A 24,200-nucleotide genomic window follows, 5' to 3' on the forward strand; every position below is an offset into this window, starting at 1 on the left:
TCACCCCAGATGTGAGTTACTCAAGGGTCAGGGCTGCTTGCTGTACTCCCTTCATCTCTGTACCCCAGCTTGGGTATCAGATAGGAAAAGAAATGTCTGTCAAATGGAGAGTCGCAAGAAACTGTTCACATCACACTCACGAGAGGAAAACCAGGGGCCAGAAGGGAACTAACTCTTCTGCTAGAGTGTCTGTGGTTTTTGACAGTCATACTCCTGGGGCCCTCTGGGGACTGAGAAGAGAGCACGGGAGGTTGCAATTCTACGTCTCTAATCTAGGGTCACTGAACAAGGGGGCTGGGGAAAAAAATAGGTAATGGTACGGGTTGTGTGGGGCAGTCTGTTTTAATGAAACTCGCTATTTATATATTTACAAACACACACACATACATACACACAAAGAAAAAAAAGGAAACAAAAATAGATATTACAGCATAATAAAAATTACAACTGAGTACTGTGAGCTGGAGGTGGGATACCCACCCGGCAGCACACCCCCCTGATGTGCCATCTAAGGGCCTGGAGACGGGACAGCTGGAGGGAGACAGAAGGCTCAGCCCACAGATGGCCCTGTCCTCCTGAGGGCTTCCTTGTCATTTGTTCCTGGCATTCAACCCTTCATGTCCTTCCTGGTCAGGAAGGGAGAGGGGGGAGCAGGGAGCATGGGGAGGTACAAGCAGGAAGGAGAGAGAAAACAGACACTGAAGAAGGGGAAGTTAGGGCAGGCAGCTCTGAACCACCATGGGGCAGGAGTCAAACAGGAGCAGGAAGCTTCTATTCGTCATCCCAGGATCAGGCAGGGGCAAGGAAGAAGGAACAGGGAAGAGCAGACAGGAAAGGGGAGATGCGGGCGGTGGGTGACTCGATTCTCTCTCACGGTCTCTTTTGGGCAGTTCCGCTTTATGTCAACGTCAAGTCTGAGCCAGACCCAGAGAGGTTCCATGACAAACTAGTGGTTTATGTCCCAGTGGGACAGATGATCTAGGAAGCGAACTGCAGAGCTGGCGGGAAAAGCTGGGGTCCTCTTCAGTAAGACACAGATCCTGGTTCCCGGGGAGTGATGAAAAGGACATCGGCTTTGGCATTGATGCAGTAGGTGACGATGAGAGAGAAGACGAGGATGCCGAAGCCCACTATCAGGGTGATAAACTGCAGGAGGGGTGGGCAGGGGAGGAGAAAGGTGTTCTCAGAACTCCAGGCAGCTGTGGTAACTGCTCGGGGCGGGGAGGCAGGGCACTAGACTGCTGGAGCTGGCTCTAAGCGCCAAGTACTGAACCATCACAGGCAGCATCTCCCCAGTCTGGGGACTCAGCCTCCCCATTTGGAAAGAGGAGTAAAATACCTCTGTCCTTGCTTTGCATTTTTTTACTTAGATTTTAAGCATCCTGAAGGCAGGGCCATGACCTTGATTCTCTGGTGGCCAATAACGTGATTGTGACCGGGGCTCAATAAGCATTAGAGCAACATTCTAGCTCCGGTAGGTGGGTGTGCCGGGCAGTAGTGGAGCTGGGGAAGGGCTCATACTGTCCCCTTGGGTCTCCACAGGTGCACACGGCCAGGACGAACACATACACAAACTGTCCGTGAGGACAGGCTTCCTAACGGTGCGTGCTGGCTGACCAGGGACAGATGTGCAGCAGGTTTGGGGGGCAAATGAGAGCTAGCAGGGGTAAGAGACAAGAGGCAATAGAGAGAGGTCAAAGAGACCTCTGCCACCCACCCTCCCCATCTCACCTCCAGCTCTTTGCTGGCTATCAGAAATATCCGGGCGCGGATGTCTTTCCAGCGGCTCTCGGTCCACGTCGAGTATTCGGTAGAGCCCCACTGCTTCAGTTCAAAGGCAGGGGACAAGGCCCTGGCCAGGCGTGCCGTGGAACGCACACAGTGGGGGAGTCGGTCCGTCTCATTGGCGTTCAAAGGGCCCTGAACCCAGGTGTACTCGTACAGCTGCACAGGACACAGGCCACAGCAAGAGGCTGACGCAGACCTCTCTCACCCACTCCCTTTACCATCTGGTTAGTCCGTTTTGACCCAGGCTGCTGCCTCTTCAGTATTCGAGTTCAATGGGCTGCATCCCTCCACCTCTCCACCCCAATCCCTTGGGTCCAAGCCTAGGAGATCCAGCAACCTTCCCAGTGGAAGGGGGGTGGAGGGGGCCCTGGGGTCACCTCTGATGTCCACTACCACTCACATCCTTGTTTTCATTGGGGACTTGACTCGGGTCCTGGCACTGCTCTCGGGTAAGGTCCATCACCTTGCCAGTCAAGTTGGCCAAGGCATACTGTACAACGTAAGTGGCGTTGGTGGGGCTGGAGACGGCGATGTAATGCTGAAGAGGCCCATCACCTGGGCGGAGACCACACGGAAAGGGGGGATTCAGTGGGTGGCGGGTGGGGCGGTGGTGAGGCGCAGATGGGCAGGGCCAGAGAGAGCCCAAGATTGGCAGCAGCCAGAGAAGAGAAAGTCAAGAGAAGAGAATCCAACAAATTTCAGGAGGAGGAGAGGAAAACGGGGGACAAGAAAATAGGAAAAAGAAAGAAGTAAAGATTAAATCAAAATGATGACTTTTTCTGTATCCCTTCCCTTGGTTAAGGACTCCACCCCACGCCAGGTACTCACCCAGGTAGGACCTGAGGTCCGGCCTGAGGATAGACTGGAACCATGAGTTGTTGGCTCTAACCAGGAACCCATAGAGCAGGCGGGTAACCTAGGATGGGGATATGGGGGAGCCCAAGCAAAGTTTTATTAGTAGAGATTTCTGTCATGGGGTAGGAACCAGATTGGCCAGACACTGGGGTAGGGAAAATGGTGGCTGGTGAGAAGACACAGACGAGGCCCGCTGGGGGAATGCCCAGGGCATCAGCGGTCCTCACCCGCACATCCAGGCCTGCTAGATGCCAAGGTGCGGGAGACCAGGCAGGGGCCAGGATAAAGGATGCGGTAGCCCACTGTGTGCCAGGGAAGTCGCTCAGTCGTGTCCAGGTCTTTGCGACCCCATGGACTGTAGCCCACCAGGCTTCTCCATCCATGGAATTTTCCAGGCAAGAGTACTGGAATGGGGTGCCATTTCCTTCTCCAGGGGATCTTCCCAACCCAGAGGTCCTCCATTGCAGGCAGACGCCTTACCGTCTGAGGCACCAGGGAAGACAGACAGAAAGGAACAGGGGCCCACTTGCTCCTACCGTGTGGGGATCAGCCTGTATGGTGTCATTGAAGCTGGCTCCTCCTGCGAGCCGGTACAGGGCGCGTGCCAGCACCGTGGCCACACCTGCCAGAGCCTGCAGGAGGAGAAGAGGGGCTGAGTGGCCCAGACCCCTGACCCCCAACACTAACACGTAAGCCTCGTGCACTGTGGTCCCCGTGCTCCCCCCAGCCCGGTGCTACCTTGGCAGTGTCTGTCACAAAGTTCAGGTCCTCTTCAGGGCTCTGCCCTGCAGGGTAGGTCACATTAATGTTCTCAGCAGTGTCGTAAATGCTTTGGTAATAGCTGCCAGGAAAGCCAGAATGAGCCTTGGCTGCACTCAGCCAGGGCCCAGCCCTTTCCTCCCTCCACTGTCCCTCCTGTACGAACTCGGGGGTCTCATTTTTCCTCATCCGAGGATGAGGGAAGAGAGAAAATCAGGATCCCATATTGAAGAAGGAACAGAGAATGGGGAAGTATGAGCGCAGGTGGGAGTGCTTGAATACAAAGACTTGTGTGACCGATAAGACAGAGGAGGCAAATGAGACCAAAATGCAGAATCTGCGCCTTCCTGGGAGGTCCTAAAACATCAGCAACACTTCTGTGTCATTTGGGTCAGAGATACAGGAGGGTGGCTGAGAGAACCCTACCACGCATTATCAGAGCAATCGTATGATCGTTTCAACGCACATTCATAGTGAAGGTGGCTTGGGAGCAGAGGGTGACGAGCAGGCCTGCCCACAGACATGTAACACTACACAAGGTCAAACCACCTCAATACTCATTGGAGCCCCAAGGAGGCAGATCTCAGAAGAGAAGGTAGGAGGAGAGAGCTCCCAGCCTCTACCATCACTGAATAGCCTGCCCCACAAGGAATCAAGTCAATCACATGGTCAAGTCCAACGTGTGTTCAAATGATGGATCACCTCTCACCACACAGCAGTACAGAAGATAGGTTTGGAGAAGAGAGCTGACCTTACATACTGGAACTGTCACCACCCCAAATAAATGAGAAGGTGCTACTGGGCAGAGGCTGGAGAACCAGAGCTTATGCATTTTGACTCAGAAACTCACTTGGGGGCTTCCCTGGTGGCTCCGTGGTCAAGAATCTGCCTGCCAATGCAGGAGACGTGGACTCGATCCCTGGTCCAGGAAGATACTACATACCATGCACCAACTAAGCCCCTGCACCACAACTACTGAGCCTGTGCTCTACAGCCCAGGAGCCCCAACTACTGAGACCACACACCACAGCTACTGAAGCCCTCGAGCCTCGAGCCCGTGCTCCACAACACAATGAAAAGCCCATGCACTGCAACTAGAGCGGTCCCCACTCGCTACAGCTAGAGAAAAGCCTGCAGGGCAACAAAGACCCAGTACCACCAAAAAAAAAATAAGTAAGTTAAAAAAAAAAAAAAAGAAACTCACTTGGCCTGTTGGAAGAAGGGAAGGGAGGCTGGGGGCCTAGCAATCCAGCCTGAGTAAAATCTCATGGCCCTAGCCATCGAGTTAGGGGCAGTTTAGGGGTGTCAGGACTGGCAGAGAAGTGACTAGCATGGCCTTGCCCAGTATCTCTGGAGCCCCCTCAGCTGCAGGAACATTTTCACACCCACACTGAACCACACGCAGTTGCCACACAGTAAGAACTTGTGACATTTCAGGGTGAGTACCGTCTGTGTCCCCCGCTGGCCAGCCCCGGGCAGGGACAGCTCCATGTCCTCCGGCCACAGGTTCCCCATCACCACTCTACTGTGCGTTTGTAACGATGCCCTCTGCTGGCAGCCCTGGGGAACTCGGGCCCCTGGAGAGTGTGGAGAGGTGGAACCACGGATGAGGAGTACCGAGCTACAAAGGGACTCAGCTGAGGACTGTTTTCTAAAATGAACATCTCGTCCAGCGAGAGGATCGTGTGAGATGAGAACAGGACACTGAGCAAAGAACACAGATTGGCCTGCAGTTCTGGAGAGGGCGGCATGGGGACAGGGGCGGGCAGGGGTTCCTCTTGACACAGGGACACTGTCCCTCTGCGGGCCTCAGACTGCAGAACAGACCCTCTTCAGGAATGACAAGGAGGCGGGCTGGGCAACGCTTACAGGTTATGGAAGGAATCAGAGTGGTCAGCAAGAACAACGCCAGAGACGTTTCGCGCTCGAAGAAATCGCTGCAGAGAAGACGGTGGCAGAGGCTGGGACTGATTCAGCCTCCTGAGGACCACGGTGGGGACACCAGCGCCACTCTGCTCCAGGGTGCTCAGGAGCGCCTCCACCTGGGAGAGGAGGGGCATGAGCTGACGGAGGCTGCGAGGGGAGGAAGCAGGAGGTCCCTCAGTCCTGAACTGCTCCCCAACTTTCAAAGCAGCCCTAAATCCGCCTGGGTCTAAATCCTGCAAGCCTTTTGGGATCAAGCCTCTCTGGATTTTCCTGCAGCGTCTACTATCCTGTTTAAATCACCACACAAAGAAGGAAGAGATCAGTGGTTGTTGTTTTTTTTTTCCCATATTTATAGGTAAACCCAACTGCCCTCAGGACATTGTCTTAGCCGATGTCTTACTAATTATTTACTGTGCAGAACTGGAGGAGCAAAAAATAATACAAAACAGTGCTGCGTGCCATACCAGTAGTCCAGTCTAGGCTGTAAGAGGCAAGGGTGATAGTGAAGCTGGGCTGGCAGGAAGAGGACCTCAGGGATAAAACAGAGCTATAGCTGTACTTTGAGGGAGGGAGGGTCTTGAACAAGGAGTGAGGGAAGTGGAAAACAGTTTGGGTAGGGAGTCTGACACAGCCAGGAATGGGGCAGGGTAAGCAGGACAGCCGGGTCCCTGGGGTAGCAGGGAAGAAAGGAGACACCCACACCCTGTTCTAAGTGGGCTGTGATAGTTCGCTAGGTACCGAATGATCAGAGAACCCATCCCAGGGAATAGTGACAAGAGCTGAGCTTATGGTTTTCCCAGGGAACTGGAACAGGTGGGGAGTTCACCCTTTTAGTCAACACCCAACCTAAGGTCCTGTCTCACACGCCCTGGAGGCCGGTGGGGATAAGGCCAGGGCAAGCCCATATTTTGAGCTGCTGAAACAGGAAGTGAGGGGGAGAGATGCTCAGGTTACCTGGTTTAGTACAGTTTCATTTTTCTGAGACATGGGGTCGGTGTGCATCCAAAGCTCTAGTGAGTTTCTTAAGGCCACCTGGAGGTAAGATGAAGGAGCAACGTTTATAATTAGTCTCCCCTTCTGGCCCATACCAGGAAGAAAGGAGTGGGAGCAGAAGTCAAGGGAAGAGGTGGCAGCACCTTCAGTGAGGATGAGGGAATAGCTGAGGGAAAGCTTTGAGGAGGCAAGGAAGAGGCGGGAGGAGACATGCCACACACCTGTCCCAGCTCCACAAACGAGTCGATGTTTTCTAGCTGCACAGGAAACTTGCCATTCTCCATGTCGTAGACCATTCTCGAGCTGCCAATGTAGTCAAAAGTTTCCTGAGGGGCACAGACAAGTGGGAAAGGGAACAGAGATCCCAAAGCATGAGGGCAGCCTCAGTGACCCGGGGCCAGATCCTCAGAGCTCTTGGCACAAAGGCTACTACTGTCTGCGTTATCTCAACTGCTGGCCAGCCGAGTCACACGACCCTGCCCTCCTCCCGACACCGCCTCCTCACATGTGTGTGTCACAGGACTTCCTGAGCCCAGACATGGGGAGAGCAACAGTGCATAGGCCCAAGGCAGACACCAGCTGTTATGTGCCTGCTTCTTGCATCTCCCCTCACCTCCACCCACTCAGCCACAGTTGCTGGTTCCCCTACTCCATGGCCGGGCTGTGGTGGCGGCAGGAAGAGGCGGGAGCCTCAGGGCTCCTGGGTGAAGGAGGCAGGGGAAGGGTCCACAGAATAAAATAAATAGACTGCAGCAGTGGGGGAGTGAGGGAGTCGGCAGTTTAGCAATTCTGGGTCAGGGTGCAAATGCTTCCTGTGATGAGGGAGCCTGAAGGGGAGACACGGAGACTTTCCAGAAGCTGAATAGCAACTGGGCCAAGGGCTGAGATCTTCCCACACCACAGCCCCTCCCACCTTTACCACCTGCTTCTTCCCGCCATCCCACCCCAGCGAAAGAGCGCTCACCCCTTGGAAGAAGACAAACATGACGTTGCGGGGCAGGGTGTCCGCATCAGGCGCCTTCTGTAGGGCTTCGGCTGCGGCCAGCTGCGTGACGAAGGAGGCCACGGCGCTTTCAGCCCCTGGGGCCACGTTCCAGAAAAAAGAACGGCTGTCCAGCTGAATGCAGCAGACAAGGCAGAGGGGGTGCACTTTGAAAATGGAAACTCGGGCCAGATCCTAGTCCCCCCTTCCCCTGCTCTGGCCAAGAAAACATCCATATCCTGGAGCAATGGCTAGACACCCACAGTCCAGATCCTGCTCCGTCTGAGGCTCCCCACAGTAGCAACCTAGAGGCCTGATAAGCCTGTCCTCTCTGTGGCAGTCCTGCCCGCCCTGATCGGGCCAACACTCACTCGGGTGGCAGCCACCACCACCCTGTCGTCGGGCTCCAGCGTTCCAGATGTGTTTATAGGCTTCAGCAGGCTCCACACGTTGTAGTCGGACAGGGGGTCGCAGACGATTTCTGAACAGGACACAGGGAGAAGGCGGCTATGGAGGCAGCCTCTGACCAGGGCCCACGGACTCTGCGAGTCACTTCTCCGGCTCCGTTCTTCCACGTTGCTTTCTCTGCCGCTGGAGACAACCTACCTCGATTTGTGTGGAACTGGTCCCGCTTCTTCAGCCCTATGCTCCCTGCTCTGCCCAGCGCCCCCTGCTGAGCCTACCCTGCCCCTACAGCGGTCTCAGCCACGCTCGCTGGCCGCCCCTTCTGCCCACCGGGTGCTCCCTGCTCTGGCCAGTGCCCCTGCTGGGCCCACTCTGCCCCTACAGTGGTCTCAGCCACGCTCACTGGCCGCCCCTTCTGCCTACCGGGTGCTCCCTGCTCTGGCCAGTGCCCCTGCTGGGCCCACTCTGCCCCTACAGTGGTCTCAGCCACGCTCGCTGGCCGCCTCTTCTGCCCACCCACTGCTCCCTGCTCTGACCAGCGCCCCCTTCTGGGCCCACCCTGCCCCTACAGTGGTCTCAACCACGCTCGCTGGCAGCCCCTTCAGCCCACCCCGGGCAGCCAGCTCACCCCAACGTGCCCCACCTGGGCTGATGCTGAATGAGCTCTGGATGAGGCTGCGCCGCATGCAGGTGACGGTGCTGACGACAGCGTGCATGTGTGAGAAGAGCTGCATGGCGCACAGCGGGAAGGCCGGCGCCGAGCCGTTCGGACTCAGGTTGTGATCTCGGTAGCACTACAAGGGGAGGAGGACCCTAGTGAGGCTGGAGCTGTAGCGTCCCTCCCACACCCAACAAAAGGAGGAGGGCCCGGCTCCATCCTTCAGCCGCTCCCACATCTGTCCCTGAGCTACAGGCCTGTACCCTGTCTGGTACAACCACAGGGGCTATAAGGTCAAAAAGAACAAGTCACCAAGAGGTGCCAAGGGTCACAGACTCAACGACTTAGCGGGGGCTGATGAAATTACCCTATACCAAATGGCCTGGTTCAATATGGAGCTTTGGTCACTGTTTCTAATGTGATTTGCTGTAAAGAGCACCAAACTGGGAGATGAAAAAGCAAATTCAAGACACCCTGGACATCAACTCACCATGAAACTTTTGCACAAACCTCTTAACTGCTCTGTGTATCAAAATTAGAGAACATTAGCTTAGAATTAGAGAACACTAGAGCTAAAAAGAACTTCAGAAATTACTAAACTGAATCTTTCAATTCCTAGTCCAATGCTCTTTCTTACCATACAAAGTGTTCTTAATCATGGCTCTACAGCTTATCTCATATTAAACATTCTTTATGTTTTGTTCTAGTCTAAAAGCCTTTAATGTTATACTTTAAGGCAGAAGAGAAATAGGAGAGGGGAATATGAAAAAAATAAACCTCTTGGCTCTTCTTGGAGCAATGGCCTTTCAGAGGGTAGACTAGTACAATGAGGCTCCCTCCAAACAGGAGGAGAGCCTGACAAATAATTCTAAGTAAGAAGTGCTAAGAGCTGGCAGAGTCATTACCTGCTTAATGACATTAGTTTCATTTTCATCTTCAAGAAGAAAGATGGGGAAACTGAAGTCTTCATAAGCCAAGCCATCGCCCACCTTGTTCCACTGAAAGGCTCTGCAGTGAGCAAACTGTGACCCATAAGAGTTGGAATAAATACCTGAAAGGGAGGACAGGGGATAGGATGTTGGGACACCAAGCACTTAGAAACCAGGTAAGGGAGGAGGGCTAGGCTATCACAGGGTTGGGACTAAGAGTTCCAGAGGGAGTGACTCAAAAAGAAGCAAGCATCAACTTCTCATCACCTACAGTAAAACAGACACTGTATCAGGGACCCCTAGGCTAGCCAGTTGGGGATCTGAACATGTGACAGAAAGGGAGAATGGAAGGTAAACAGAGGATGGGGGAGCAGGAGACAGAAGAGATGAGAGGCAAAGACAAAGAAATCTTGTTTGGGAGGCAGTTGCTCACAGTACACACAAACATGTACTCCTTCACAACCTCCACCCCCCAGAGAACGAAGCAACGATGAGCCCTGGGTGACAGCAGTCTGCCCTGACCCACTGGGGCTCTTACCAAACCCATCATTGGGACACTGCACACTGGGAGAGAAGCCTGAGGCAGGACTGGGCTTGGCTAAAGACACTGCAAGACCAGCAATTCGGCCGGATCTCCCCTTCAGCTTCTCCATCACATCCCTGGAATGGGGCAACAATGCCATGAACGAAGGCAGGGAGATTATCAGGCAGCCTGACATCCTGCCCTCTAGGGTGGAAACAAATGCGGAATTAGGGGAATCACCACTGCTGACTCATTTCTTGTCTTTTCGGTCTTTTAGCTTCTGAACGAAAACTATGACCTAATCTGAGCTCAAGGCTTCATCTCATCTACCCCTCTCTGTACATCCCTTTCCTTCCTGGGGTCCTTACACACCCAGAGTTCTACTTACAAGGTCACCGAGACTCCTTTTGATGGCACATCTTTTGCTCTGAGCACCAACCCACCCCCTGCCTGGCAGGACCAGGGAAGCCGAGGGCAGTTTACACTCACAAGCTGGAAGACTGTTCCCTGACTCTCCCCTTCTCTGGATGCATTTCCCCAGCAGGAACACCGAGTTCTTACCTGGTAAAGAGTGTGCCCTCTAGCAGAACCACGTAAGGGGGGTTAGGGCCATCAGTCAACACCCACTGCAGGTCCTCTTCCTTCTCTACTACGTGGATAACCCCTGTGTCCCCACTAATGGAAGCTGCCAGGATAGAATGAGTCAAATTAAAGCATCCACAGCTAACAATTCTGACTTTGCCTCACTGATTCTGCAGATTATTCACCACCATCACTGCCCCCCCCACCCCACTTCCAAAATGTCACAAGACATTGGGTTAATGCAGCCAACTCTAGAGTGAAACTGAAGGGCAGAACTGCCCTGGTTCCATCTGAAGATTACTAGGAAAGAATGGAGGACAAAGGAGCTCAGAAGTCTTACTACAGGCCTTGCTTGTTAAATGTCAGAAAGGCTCTGTGATCTTCATTTTCTTGTCCTCTTCCCTCAACCTCACTAAGGCTTATATACGAGATTCTGTAGCAGTAGACACCAAAGTTTTTAAATATGTGTTTTCTCCAGAAAATGGCAGGCTCTAGATGTCAAGCCTGGAGTTCCAGCACTAAATCTTCCTTTGTGCAGATTTCCGTGCCCTCATAGCCTCCATGGATCTCCATTCCTTTGCCCTATTTGGGTAAGACTTCACTTGCTTTTGGTCAGTTTTGGGTAAGGTTAAATCAAGAGGTTCAAGGAGATCTGTAGAACAGAACTTCCCAAATTATGGTCCTCAAAGAGATTAGATGTGCTGATATTAAAGTCCTCTCATTTCTGGGGACCAAGCATCTTCAAAGAGCTTAGGCTGTTCAAAGAGTTAGGCTGCTCCAGGCCAGGAGCAGACACATATATTACCCCAGGATGCTTTACAGATAACTTGGAAGTATCTCATACTATAGGGAAAGAGTTAAAGAAAAGGAAAGGAAAGAAAGCTATAGATTACCCCTTCTGAGCACTTTTAAAAGGGTCCAATTGAAACAGAGCATTAGAAACAGAAAATCAAATCTAGGTCTTTAACTCCAAATTTAAGAGGGTGTAGCTTGCTCAGGATGGACAGATATGAAGTAAGATTTAGAAATAAGTAGGCTGGAAAGGAAACAAGATCCTAATGAGGAAGTGGCCAGAGACCAGCCCCTCCTCTCTTGCCCCTCCATATTGGCTCCAGGCTTTATCTCTACAGGCTACTGCTTTGCTTCCCACAGGGCTGCTCAAAGGACATGTAGCAGAACGACTCAGTCCCAGAGGGGATATTGTAGAGCTCAGCTTCAAGAGGATGGGAGCCTCGCTTTTTGCACTAAAGTGGAGTTCCAGCAAGATCAGCAGTACAGTCTGATCTCAGTCCACACTGGACCTGGCTCCCTTCTCCTCACAAGCCTAATTTAAGAACAAGGTCCGACAAAAATTTTAATTGGAACTGTTTGGGAGTTAACGCACTCCCAGTACTTGCTGTAACAAGGACATGGATAATTAACACAGGATATAGCCAGGGGATGGGTGGGTAGAAAAACAGTAATTGCCACCTTGAGCAAGTCCTTCACTTCCAGTGTCTAGTTTTTTACAACCGAACGAGGTTTCAGACAACTACAAAGTACTGCTGAGATGGCACTTAGCATCACCAATAAACATCTATTAAAGGTGCTCTGACTTTCAGCTTTGTGCACTTATATTCTAACCATTTTTACGGGAATGAACAGATTCAGAGGGAACCAATTTGATGAAGAAGCCACGATCTGACTCTAAGTTTCCTGCTTCCCTGTAAAAAACTACATTCTACCAAAGCTACTATCCAACAAACAAAATCTGAAGACAACAGGTGAAGTAGCAAGGAACTGGAGAATTCGGCCTTTTGATTACAACTTTTTTCCCTCATAGTTTTATAACCATATCAGGTTGACATGGGACACATTTACAAAACATAAAGACAATTTAAATGCTTTATTATTTCCTCTTGCAACTATTTGGCTTTCTCAATGTCTTCTTCTTCAAAGGGTTCACTGCCTTAAAGAAGCTCATTTTGGTTCCAAAAAGAGCATTCAGAGTGCAGATGATGACTGGACTTCATAGAGTATGAGGCTTCTTCTCCTAAGAAAGAGTATGGCTTTCTACCTAACTTACTGGGTGGTTAAGAGTCCTAGATTAGAACTTAGACCACCAAATCCAAGCTTTATCACTGACCAGCAGGGCAATCTTGGAAGTTACTCACTTCTCTAAGTCTCTGTTTCATATTGGTAAGATGGGGGGTAATAACAGGGGCTACTTCATGAGGTTGTTGTGATGGTTAAATGATATGCACACATAAGAAGTTTAGTATGTAGTATTTCCTCAGTGTTTGTTCTTATTAATTACCTCACCTGATTTGACAAATGGTTCTCTACCACCTACTACCCTCATCGCCTAGTTTGTGTTGAGGTTACCTACAAGACTTGAATCATTACACCCAGGGCACAGACTGAAATGTCAACGGCCACGAACACAGTTCCCAATCTCAACTCACACTGGCAGCCAATCTGATGAGTAGCATTAAGCAGACGGACACAAGGAGCTGTTTTATTTAAGGGGATGTAGATCTTCCTCTCCACTGAGTTTCCTTCACACAAACCTGATCAGAAGATAAAAAATGTAAGAAGAAATTGGAAGACATTGGTGCTAGCCTCTGTCATACCACAACTAGGTTGAAAGGTTTTGGGTATATCATACTTCCCAAAATGGGACTGATGTCTACCCTTCTCACCTCCTAGGAACATTACTGGAATAAATAAATGCACTCAGCTATGTACTACAGAGGGTTGCTACAAATCATAAAGCGACAGACACTGAAGCTTAATGAGAAAACACTTGATTCATCAAAGCAAAGGCATTTAACATTAGATGTACCTGATTCTGGTTGCATACTCAACCACACTTCCATTCTTCTACTCTGTATATACATCACTAATTAGTTAATAAACTGGTGCCAAGTCTAAGAATATAGATTACAAGAACAACAAAAGTCTCCCTGAGACATTTTTCCAGGAATCTGAACAGAACTGGGAGAAAACTTATGCCATATACCCTGTCAGTTAATCTATTATTAGTAAGTAATTTGTGTGTGCCCACAGTGTGGGGCAGCTAGTTTTCCCTTTGTTGTTGTTGTTTAGTCACTAAGTCCAGTGCCACTCTTTTGTGACCCCATGGACTGTAGTCCCCCAGGATCCTCTGTCCATGGGATTTCCTAGGCAAGAATACTGGAATGGGTTGCCATTTCCTTCCCCAGGGATCTTTACCGACCCAGGGGATCTAATCAGCGTCTCCTGCATTAGCAGGCGGATTCATCACCACTGAGCCACCAGGGAAGCCCAGTTTCTCCTTTGGAGATCTTTAAAACAAACAATCTCAATTTGGGGGAAGGTATCATCATGTCTATAAACAGGCATGTTTGCATTTTAGGCCCTCATATACCAGAAAGTAAATGCGTGTAGGTAAACACCTGTGCACATTATAAATGCCTAAAGTTCCTTGAGTCATTATTTCACAGCATAAACAGTTAAGAGAACTAATATCTTACCTTAGTCTCACTTTATTAATGGGACAAACGGAGGGGAAGCACAGGGACGCGGGTTTACGATGGAATAAAACGAGAAAGAAATAAGGCATCTACCTTCCTTCGCGCCGCAATGCACCCACAGAACCAGGCGCTTTCATCTTAAAAGTCTAAACGCATTGGAAAGAAAGCTGAACTCTTAACACTTGTCCTTTCTGATTTTGAGTGGGGTGGCTGGGCCGTGGGGGAAACGAGGTATCCCGGCAAAGTGGGAGAGAGTTGAGCTGGAAGTTCAAGAAGAGGCCTGGAAGAGGAAAGAGACTTGACCTGCCGCGGGGGAGAAGGGGCCCCTCAGGTCCAGGCAAAGGGGGAACTTTTGTCGTAGGAACGAAAAAGAGAGGATTTACAGGGTGGGGGGACGGAGGGGCTGCGGGGACCAGATGGGAGACGGCAGCGCTCGCGGCTGGGCAGATCCGGAGGGTTCTCCTTACAGACTGGAGCTCACGGGCAGGGGAGGCCTCACCTGCCAGTAGGACGCAGAAAGACAGAAGGCGAAGAAGACTCCTACTTCCCGGGTCAGCCACACAGCTGCCCCCAGCGGTGGCCATCTTGCCTCTCAGCTGAGCGGAAACCTCAATTCCCACCTTCTCAGGCAGTGGCCTCTCTAGGCCAACCCTGGTTCCGTCTCTATGACCCGGAGCTCTGGGGCCGGAAGTTCGTATCCATGGAACTTCCGGGAGTCGATGCGGAGGGACGCTGACGTGGAGGCGACCATAGGGCGGCAGGGAGTGTCAGGACTCGGATTAACAGCTCGGAGCCTGAAGGATGCTAACCAAATTTGAGACCAAGAGTGCGCGGGTTAAAGGTAATGGAGATTAAAAGAGGGACCGCGGAGGTTGGATGTCAGGGGCAGCCCTGTCACTGGGGAAGAGAGAGGGAAGATTTAACGGGCTGAATTGGGCCCACCGTACGAACCTAGAGGAACCTGAGACAGAGGGAGGCTATTAGGCCTGGCGGGCGATTCACCTGCAGTCCGGTCGCCTTTAGTGTGCCCTTGGGATTTGGTTTAACTGTAGTGGTTAACGCACCGCGGGAGGTTCGTTTGGCTCGCCCCCTGTTTCTTTCTCCTCCCCTCTCCTGGGTGCTGTACTGCTACTTTTATTCTCATCTCAAAGCTCTATACAGTCAGCAAAAACAGGACCGGGAGCTGACTGTGGCTCAGATCATGAACTCCTTCTTGCCAAATTCAGACTAAAATTGGAGAAAGTAGGGATAACCGCTAGACCATTCAGGTATGACCTAAATCAAACCCCTTATGATTATACAATGGAAGTGAGAAGTAGATTTAAGGGACTAGACTTGATAGACAGAGTGCCTGATGAACTATGGACGGAGGTTCGTGACATTGTACAGGAGACAGGGATCAAGACCATCCCCATGGAAAAGAAATGCAAAAAAGCAAAATGGCTGTCTGAGGAGGCCTTACAAATAGCTGTGAAGAGGAGTGAAAAGCAAAGGAGAAAAGGAAAGCTAGAAGCATCTGAATGCAGAGTTCCAAAGAATAGCAAGGAGAGATAAGAAAGCCTTCCTCAGCGATCAGTGCAAAGAGATAGAGGAAAACAACAGAATGGGAAAGACTAGAGATCTCTTCAAGAAAATTAGAGATACCAAGGGAACATTTCATGCAAAGATGGGCTTGATAAAGGACAGAAATGGTATGGACCTAACAGAAGCAGAAGATATTAAGAAGAGGTGGCAAGAATACACAGAAGAACTGTACAAAAAAGATCTTCATGACCCAGATAATCACGATGGTGTAATCACTGACCTAGAGCCAGACATCCTGGAATGTGAAGTCAAGTGGGCCTTAGAGAGCATCACTATGAACAAAGCTAGTGGAGGTGATGGAATTCCAGTGGAGCTATTTCAAATCCTGAAAGATGATGCTGTGAAAGTGCTGCACTCAATATGCCAGCAAATTTGGAAAACTCAGCAGTGGCCACAGGACTGGAAAAGGTCAGTTTTCATTCCAATCCCAAAGAAAGGCAATGCCAAAGAATGCTCAAACTACCGCAGAATTGCACTCATCTCACACGCTAGTAAAGTAATGCTCAAAATTCTCCAAGCCAGGCTTCAGCAATACGTGAACCTTGAACTTCCAGATGTTCAAGCTGGTTTTAGAAAAGGCAGAGGAACCAGAGATCAAATTGCTAACATCTGCTGGATCATCAAAAAAGCAAGAGAGTTCCAGAAAAACATGTATTTCTGCTTTATCAACTATGCCAAAACCTTTGACTGTGTGTATCACAATAAACTGCAAAATTCTGAAAGAGATGGGAATACCAGACCACGTGACCTGCCTCTTGAGAAACCTATATGCAGGTCAGGAAGCAACAGTTAGAACTGGACATGGAACAACAGACTGGTTCCAAATAGGAAAAGGAGTATGCCAAGGCTGTATATTGTCACCCTGCTTATTTAACTTATACGCAGAGTACATCATGAGAAATGGTGGGCTGGAAGAAGCACAAGCTGGAACTAAGATTGCTGGGAGAAATATCAATAACCTCAGATATGCAGATGACACCACCCTTATGGCAGAAAGTGAAGAGGAACTAAAAAGCTTCTTGAGGAAAGTGAAAGAGGAGAGTGAAAAAGTTGCCTTAAAGCTCAACATTCAGAAAACGAATATCATGGCATCTGGTCGCATCACTTCATGGGAAATAGATGGGGAAACAGTGGAAACAGTGTCAGACTTTTTTTTGGTGGGGGGGGGGAGAGCTCCAAAATCACTGCATATGGTGATTGCAGCCATGAAATTTAAAGACACTTACTCCTTGGAAGAAGTTATAACCAACCTAGATAGCATATTAAAAAGCAGAGACATTACTTTGCCAACAAAGGTCTGTCTAGTCAAGACTATGGTTTTTCCAGTGGTCATGTGTGGATGTGAGAGTTGGACTGTGAAGAAAGCTGAGCGCCAATGAATAGATGCTTTTGAACTGTGGTGGTGGAGAAGACTCTTGAGCAACTGTGAGCAACTGAACTGAACTGAATTGGATTTGAATTTCAGATAAAAAGCAAGTAACATTTTAGTATTGTTGGTTATCTGAAATTCAAATTTAATGGGACGTCTTTTATTTTTATTTCCTGAATATGACAGCTCTAAAACTTGTGCGTCACTGAATGTAGGTGGATTGCAAACAACTGATATTGCAATAGTAGTCTCTTAGAATGTTAGAATGGCAGAGGCAGAGATTTGGGGAAAATATTTGTACCTTGACTCTTTACTAATACAAAATTTTTTTATAAAAGATGCAGCATAACAAAGTGGTTAGAAACTTGCTATTTGGAGTCATATGGGCTTACTTTGGAATTCTGAAACATTCAGTAATGAACTTGGAGAAGGCAATGACAACCCACTCCAGTACTCTTCCCTGAAAAATCCCATGGATGGAGGAGTCTGGTAGGCTGCAGTCCCTGGAGTCCCTAAGAGTCAGACACGACTGAGTGACTTCACTTTCACTTTTCACTTCCATGCATTGGAGAAGGAAATGGCAACCCACTCCAGTGTTCTTGCCTGGAGAATCCCAAGGACGGCAGAGCCTGATGGGCTACCGCCTGTGGGGTCACACCGAGTCAGACACAACTGAAGCAACTTAGCAGCAGCCGCAGCAGTAATGAACTGCAGGACTTTGGGCAACTTAACATTTCTAAATCTATTTCCTTATCTGTAATACATGAATAATTAACATTCTTTTTTAGAATTAAAATGAGAAAGTATATAAAAGATGACTGGTGTAGACTCAATAGCTCAAAAACTGGAGGCCATTGTTAACGGGAGAATAAGTTTTGAGAAGTTTCTATGTCTCTTGGGAATCTTGATCATAAAGAAGAGTGCCATTAAGAATTCCTGGATGGTTGAAATGTGTCTTTATAATCCTGAAGCTTTCTCTTCTGCTCCTAATTTCCTTATTGGGCATAGGGAAGAAAATTGGCCAGGGAGGGAATATCAAGATATTTGAGAGTTAATATCTATTAATGAATGTTCCTGTATATAATGGGAATGAGAGTGGGGAATGTGCAACCTAATGAAAAACGGACAGCTTAGAAGAAGAAATAAAAGTGTTAAATAAATAAATGAAAATATTCTTAACCTCACTAGTAATGAAAGAAGTGATGTTAGAGTACTAAAACAAAATAACAAATAACTGATAACATCCCATTCTCAGTACCTTCAGAAACTTGGTCAGACTTGATGTTGATACAGTCTTTTTGCAATCAAATAGTATCTACCAAAATGTTAAATGTACATACCCTGTTCCTGAACAAATCTCATTTCTAGTCTTTAGTGTAAATCAGTAATAATACAAACAGACTGGATTATGTGTGGAAACATCTTCATTGGATCATCTTTTCTGGTAGATAAAAAGGGAAAAAACTTAAATGCCCATTAGTAGAATAGTTTAAAAAGTGGTATATTTGTACATTGCAGTCATTAAAACGAAAGAGGCTAAGTCTAGATGTACTTAAAATGTTATGAGATACATTATATGTAGTTAAGTGAAAACAAGTTTGTAAAATATTAAAATGTTATCTCCATTTTCATAAAACAATATGTATTGCATTAAAAACCTGAAAGTATACTCTCCAAACTTCTGTGGACTCCCATTTCCAGTCATAATGGAGTAACAGAGACCAGGTTTATCGTCCCACCTTAAATACCTGCACAACTGAACAAAACGTGTGAAACAAAAGCTTTTCAGACATTGGAAAACAGGCAGTGCAGGAGAGTGATTCTTGCTTGTTCAGTCACTCAGTCGTGTCCCAACTCTTTTTTGACCCGGATGGACTGTAACTCACCAGACTCCTTTGTCCGTGGAATTTTCCAGGTAAGAATACTGGAATGGGTTGCCATTTCTTACTCCATGGGAATGACTCTTGAGAAAAGGGAAATAAACAAGATGAGTCCGGCTTCCCTCATGGCTCTGTAGTAAAGAATGCCTGCCAATGCAGAAGACGGGTTCAGTCCCTAGTCTGAGAAGATCCCACATACCACAGAGCAGCTAAGCCCGTGAGGCTTAACAACTGTTGAGCTCGTGCTCTAGGACTTGGGAGCCGCAACTACTGAGCCTATGTGCCTCAGTACTGAAGCTCGCGTGCCCAGGAGCCTGTGCTCCACAACAAGAGAAGTCACTGCAATGAGAAGCCTGCACACTGCAATGAAGAGCAGCCCTTGCTCACCGCAACTCGAGAAGAACCTGCACAGCCCCAAAGACCCAGCACAGCCATAAATAAATAAGTAAAATTTCTTAAAAAAAAAAATCAAGATGAATCCTATGATTGTGTTAGCTTGTTACCTGGAGAGAGTTTCCAGGCTGAAGTACAGGGAGGAGGAGAAGAGCCCTGTGGTCTCACTGAGAAGACAGAGTTTAGAGTTCGGGGAAGCCAAGATAGCTAGAATTTGCTGGACAAAATACTAGAGAAGGAAGAGGAACTGCACAGAGGAACTTGAAGTTCTGCAGGGGATCCTGTCAGGCCTTTGTCCGAGTACTAATGCATGTGAGGAAATAAACCAAGGCCTGGGAAAGAACCACTGGAGAGGAGAAGGCAGAACTATCCGTGGAGCTCACATAGAGCTGGGAATAATTTGTGTTCCCACTGGCCAGTATAGACCTCCTAATACTATAGGGCATCATATAGAAATCTCAAAAGGGTATTGCTTTAACAGTGATGCCAGATCAGATCTAGGCTAAAGGCTGCTGTGGACCCATCCAAAACTTAAAAAGCAAGCCTTAAAAGGATCAACTAATTCCAAGTGACTGCATCCTAAATCAGAGCCCAGCAGTATTTAAGGTAATATAACAAAAAAATCCAACACATGATACCATATAAGTCACAATGTGTGGCATCCAGTGAATGAATATATGAACCCAGTTTTTACTTAGCTGTCCCATTTTCTTATCACAGTTGGCAGGAGGTGACATTGTGGGGCTTACTTTGCTCATTGGATCATTGTCTTTTTTTTGTTTTTTGTTTTTTTAATCCAGGACTCAGCTTTCACCCCAAAAGACCCTGGATCCTGACCAGTTTACACAATGGAGTCATCCAGTTATGGGACTATCGGATGTGTACCCTCATTGACAAGTTTGATGAGCATGATGGTAAGATAACAGTTTCTAGGAAGAAGCTAAAAGAAATATAAGTATTATTTTCTGAAGTAGTTTAAGCTTTCTTTAGGATTAAAGAACATGGGAGGGATAGAACTGGAAAATTCTGAATAAGAATCACCTTGGAGACTCGGAGCATAACTGTCTTTTTAACATGTATTGCCTGCTTTCTTCCCTAGGTCCAGTACGAGGCATTGACTTCCATAAGCAGCAGCCACTGTTTGTCTCTGGAGGAGATGACTATAAGATTAAGGTATAGCAGGCTTGTCATGACTTCGAGTAAAGGACAGGCAATGTGAAGTTTGGGAATCACAGAAGGGACTGAAAAGCCAGATGTCTCATTTGTATAGAGCTCAGGCTTTTGACATTATCCAGAGCATCCAGTGAACATTTATTGAATGCTTACTATGTTGCAGATGCTGTTTTTTATTTTTAGAATTCAAAAGTAAGTAAGAAATGGTCTCTGTTCTCAAGGAGCTTTTATTCTAGTGGAGGAGTTAAATATACACCCTAATAATGACATGTACAGATTAGTGAATATACCATAGATAAACAAAGTGAAATGGGTAAGGACAATCTAAGTACAAGAACAAAAAGCATGACATAGCTGGATACATTTGAGAAACTATAATTAGTTTTGGATAAAATCTGGAAGAAGTGAGAGGAGCAGAAGATGAGAAGGGCCGGATTATGGAGGACCTCTCTGTAGTACTCAGAAGTTTGGATGTTATCATACAAATAACAAGGAACCATTAAAGGAGTTTAAATAGAGGGGTGATACTAGATTCACGTTTACGTACTTATTTATTTGGCGGGACTGGGTCTTTGTAGCTGTACAAGCTTTTCTCTGGTTGCGTGAGTGGGGGCTACTCTCTCATTGCTACGTGCAGGCTTCTCATTGTGGTTTCTTCTCTTGCTGTGGGGCACAGGCTCTATAGTGCACGGGCTCAGGAGTTGAGTGTGTGCACAGGTGTAGTTCTTCCGTGACATGTGGGATCTTCCCGGACCAGGAATCAGACCTGTGTCTCCTGTATTGGCAGGCCGTTTCTCACCACTGAGTCACCAGGGAAGCCCCCAGGTTCACACTTTTAAAATAAAAAAGGTTACTTAAATGGCAATATAGAGAGAAGATTGGATGACTCAGGCAAGACTGGAGGCAGATACTAGTTAGGAGACCATTGCAAAAGTCCATGTGCGAAAGGGACAGAGCGTGAGCTTCGGCCGTGACATTAAAAATGCAGAGGAAATGACGTATCCAACCACACCAGAGAAATTTTCTTCATGGAAAAAAATAATCTTTTTCAGAAGCTACCTTAGGAAGCTACAAATTACACAGTAGGACTTATGTAACAGGCATGAGGAGTGACAGCTACCTGTAGAGAAAATGTGCATTAGAATGATAGGGAGCACAGCTCCCTTCCTAGATTTTAGGCACTGATCCTGGGGGCAGGCAGTGGAAGCTTGGACCACCTGATGGGCCTCAGGAGCTCCTCAGGCTGTCTCTCCTTGGTCATATTTCTAGAAAAGTGATGACCACTGAGTATTACGCATGGTTAACTTGGGTTCTTCATGATCTGTTTAAGACAAACACTGAGTGACATTTAAGAGAACAATTTTTTCCCAAAGTCATTAGTACTTTTGAAAATGAATTATCTTTCATTTACTTGCAGTGTTCAGATCAGTAGAGCAAATCAGTAGAGACAGTTGATTAATGGTTGTCTGGAGGTTGAGGGGATTGGGAGAAAATGAGGAATGACTCCTAATGGGTATAGTTTTCATTTGGTGGTAATGAAATGTTCTAAAATTGATTGTGCTAATGGTTAAATAACTATGTATTAAGAACTACTGAATTCTAGAATGGGTGAATTATATGGGATTTGAATTATATCTGAAAGATGTTATTAAATAAAGAAATTAGCTAATTGATGGGTATGTAGTGCTGTCATGCTGGGATTTATATTTCTCTGATGAAAGTAGGATCATCTTGAAAAGTCATATTTGTGGACCATCATATTTTTTGCTACACCCAGATAAATGTAGCATTAGTGTAATCCTGATTTACAAAGAGTAAGATAGGAATCACAAATGGCTCAGGTCTAAAAACCCTATAGGTCTTTCAGAATTCATAGTTCTGGAACTTGATAGAGGCCTATAAAGGAATCAAGATGATTTGAAGCAAGAAATAATGGAGGTTTAAAAAACTGAACTCTATAAGGGGGAAAAAGCTAGTTAACACAATAGTATTTATGGTATAGTCTAATTTTTGTGTGAAAGTCAAACTCCACTGTATGCATGTGTATTTATAGATGACTCAACAGATGAAGGTGAGGATATTCTAATATTTTCACTTTTTGTGTTGTTTATCTTTTCTCATTTCTGCTGCACATCCCTTTTGTGCACCTACTAAGTGTTAGCTGCTACATTAGATGCTGGGGGTGTAGTGTTGAGCAAGATGGACAAGGACCCTGCCTTTAGGGAGCTTACATTCTTGTTTGGAAATGCTGGATTTGGGGTTATTCAAATTTGTTACAGGAAATGGATCATTTGTGATTTATGAAAGAAAACAATTTTTAAGTAAAAATAGTTAAAAATAGTAATAGGCTGGCCTGGATAGATTATGCTGCTGCTGCTGCTAAGTCGCTTCAGTCGTGTCTGACTCTGTGCAACCCCATAGACGGAAGAAGCATTAAATTTTATAGAAGGAAAAAAGGCGTCTGTTTTCTTTTTATACTTTTGGGAGTTTTTCTGGATGGGAAGTGTGAGCTGTCTTACATTTATGGTCTTGGTTTCAGCGTCTTTCTCAATTGTGTCCATCGATGCCTGATACTTGGATAACTGTCTTAACTTCTTATCTAAATATGATATTTTTCTGCTTAGCTCAGTCTATCTGAGCAATGTTGTATTTTCCATAGTGTTGAGTTAAAGTATATTTGCATGATAGGTGAGTACAGACCATGAATGTATGGGCATCATTTGCCATCAAGCCTAACAAAAGATGATGCTATATGTTATATTATTGTTTCCTTTGAAGTCATATCCGTCCTACTTTTTTTTTACCCACAATTAAGGTGATAGGTAAGCACCAAGTAAGGGGTCTGTATTCAAGCTAAGAACACAATTATTCAGTAGAACAGTTTCAAGCTGAGCCTTAGATAAACATTTTGTCTTATTAAATAGACATGATTTCTTCCCAGAAAAAAAGAAAAACCTTTCCATCATTTTATCTTTTAGGTTTCCTTAGCCTTGCTTTTTCCTCTCCCCACACGTGTGTAGCTGACCTACGTTTTCATTCGTAGTCTTTTCCCCTCCAACCTTAAACAAGATTTCCTGTCAAGATTTCTGCCTATTTAAAGATGCCAAAAGATAAATCCCAGCTTGTTTATTGAGAAACCTGGGCCTTATGGAGGCTCACAACTTTATGTCCTTATTCCTTTAGTTGAATTTTTGTCTTTGCAGGTGTGGAATTACAAGCTTCGGCGCTGTCTCTTCACATTGCTTGGGCACTTAGACTACATCCGCACTACATTTTTTCATCATGTAAGTAACTGTTGTGGCTCTAGCTTTGGAGCATTCTTCAGTTTCCCTGTAGGAATCTTCTCCATGCTCCTGAAGAATGCTTTTGATGACAGAATCACATTATTGATTCTTCTAGGATCTGTGGAGTGTTGGCCTCTCTGCTTTGTTTGCTTCTGTAAGAGGAAGCACTCGGGGTTATGTTTAAATTTAATTGGATTCAGTGGCCTTTATGAGGAAGGCATTGATTCTCTGTAGGGAGAAGTAGAGATTTGATTTTAAATTTGCTGAACTGGCAAACAGAAGTTTGCAGGCTAATCACATGTGGGGTGTTACTAAGTAGGTGTTTCTTGGAGGAATGTCAAGATAAGATGCCATTTTGACGCTAACCAATGTTTTGAAGCATTGATAATCATGTGCTTTTATCCTAGGACTTTAGGGTCTGGTAGAGGCTGTTCCCTGTGCCGAGCTTACTACCTTTTTTGATTTTTAGGTTTCATAGCAGACAGATACTGAGTTAAAGATTAAGACTCCCAGCCTCTTAATCTCATCCCATCCTGACTGGATTTCTCTATAATTATTAATATATGCTGTTAGAATTAACTTGTACTATTTCATGACTCTTAGTAAACTTAAGTCTCTTGAAT

At 47.0% G+C, this 24,200-nt stretch overlaps 2 protein-coding genes across 5 annotated transcripts in view; one reads left to right on the top strand and one right to left on the bottom strand.

The window, feature by feature from the left end:
* Window positions 1-323: 323 nt before the first annotated feature.
* Window positions 324-14,550, bottom strand: NCSTN (nicastrin). 3 transcript variants are annotated; one of them, XM_006060491.4, is made up of 17 exons: window positions 14,394-14,550; window positions 12,845-12,949; window positions 10,380-10,503; window positions 9,834-9,955; window positions 9,272-9,417; window positions 8,352-8,502; window positions 7,675-7,784; window positions 7,286-7,438; window positions 6,543-6,647; window positions 6,283-6,360; window positions 5,272-5,444; window positions 3,382-3,484; window positions 3,180-3,275; window positions 2,617-2,704; window positions 2,189-2,343; window positions 1,732-1,944; window positions 324-1,146 (listed from the first exon to the last, which is right to left on the bottom strand). In XM_006060491.4, exons 1-17 carry the CDS (start codon window positions 14,476-14,478, stop codon window positions 1,024-1,026), a joined length of 2,130 nt encoding a protein of 709 aa, XP_006060553.3. In that variant the 5' UTR covers window positions 14,479-14,550; the 3' UTR covers window positions 324-1,023. The 3 variants fall into 3 exon arrangements, with proteins under 3 accessions (XP_006060553.3, XP_025143316.2, XP_044800070.1); XM_025287531.3 differs by lacking the exon at window positions 12,845-12,949 and having other exon boundaries at window positions 14,394-14,540; XM_044944135.2 differs by lacking the exons at window positions 9,834-9,955; window positions 10,380-10,503; window positions 12,845-12,949 and having other exon boundaries at window positions 14,394-14,536.
* A 27-nt stretch (window positions 14,551-14,577) lies between these two features.
* COPA (COPI coat complex subunit alpha) overlaps window positions 14,578-24,200 on the top strand; it is a 43,925-nt gene continuing 34,302 nt past the window's right edge. For both annotated transcript variants that reach the window (XM_044944134.2, XM_006060493.4), the window contains exons 1-4: window positions 14,578-14,735; window positions 19,921-20,034; window positions 20,220-20,293; window positions 23,497-23,577. In XM_044944134.2, coding sequence (XP_044800069.1) covers window positions 14,696-14,735; window positions 19,921-20,034; window positions 20,220-20,293; window positions 23,497-23,577 — 309 coding nt within the window. In that variant the 5' untranslated portion in view covers window positions 14,578-14,695. The remainder of the gene's footprint in view (window positions 14,736-19,920; window positions 20,035-20,219; window positions 20,294-23,496; window positions 23,578-24,200) is intronic.

Source organism: Bubalus bubalis, chromosome 6 (assembly GCF_019923935.1).
Source record: "Bubalus bubalis isolate 160015118507 breed Murrah chromosome 6, NDDB_SH_1, whole genome shotgun sequence".
NCBI lineage: Eukaryota > Metazoa > Chordata > Mammalia > Artiodactyla > Bovidae > Bubalus > Bubalus bubalis.

Excerpts from the sequence above, each read along its gene's own strand:
- NCSTN (XM_006060491.4), bottom strand. The coding sequence starts at position 14,478 with ATGGCCACCGCTGGGGGCAGCTGTGTGGCTGACCCGGGAAGTAGGAGT. Across the intron at positions 2,705-3,179 it reads TACAGGCTGATCCCCACACG|GTTACCCGCCTGCTCTATGG; the intron begins GTAGGAGCAAGT and ends TCCCCATCCTAG. Across the intron at positions 1,147-1,731 it reads TAGCCAGCAAAGAGCTGGAG|TTTATCACCCTGATAGTGGG; the intron begins GTGAGATGGGGA and ends CCCCTCCTGCAG.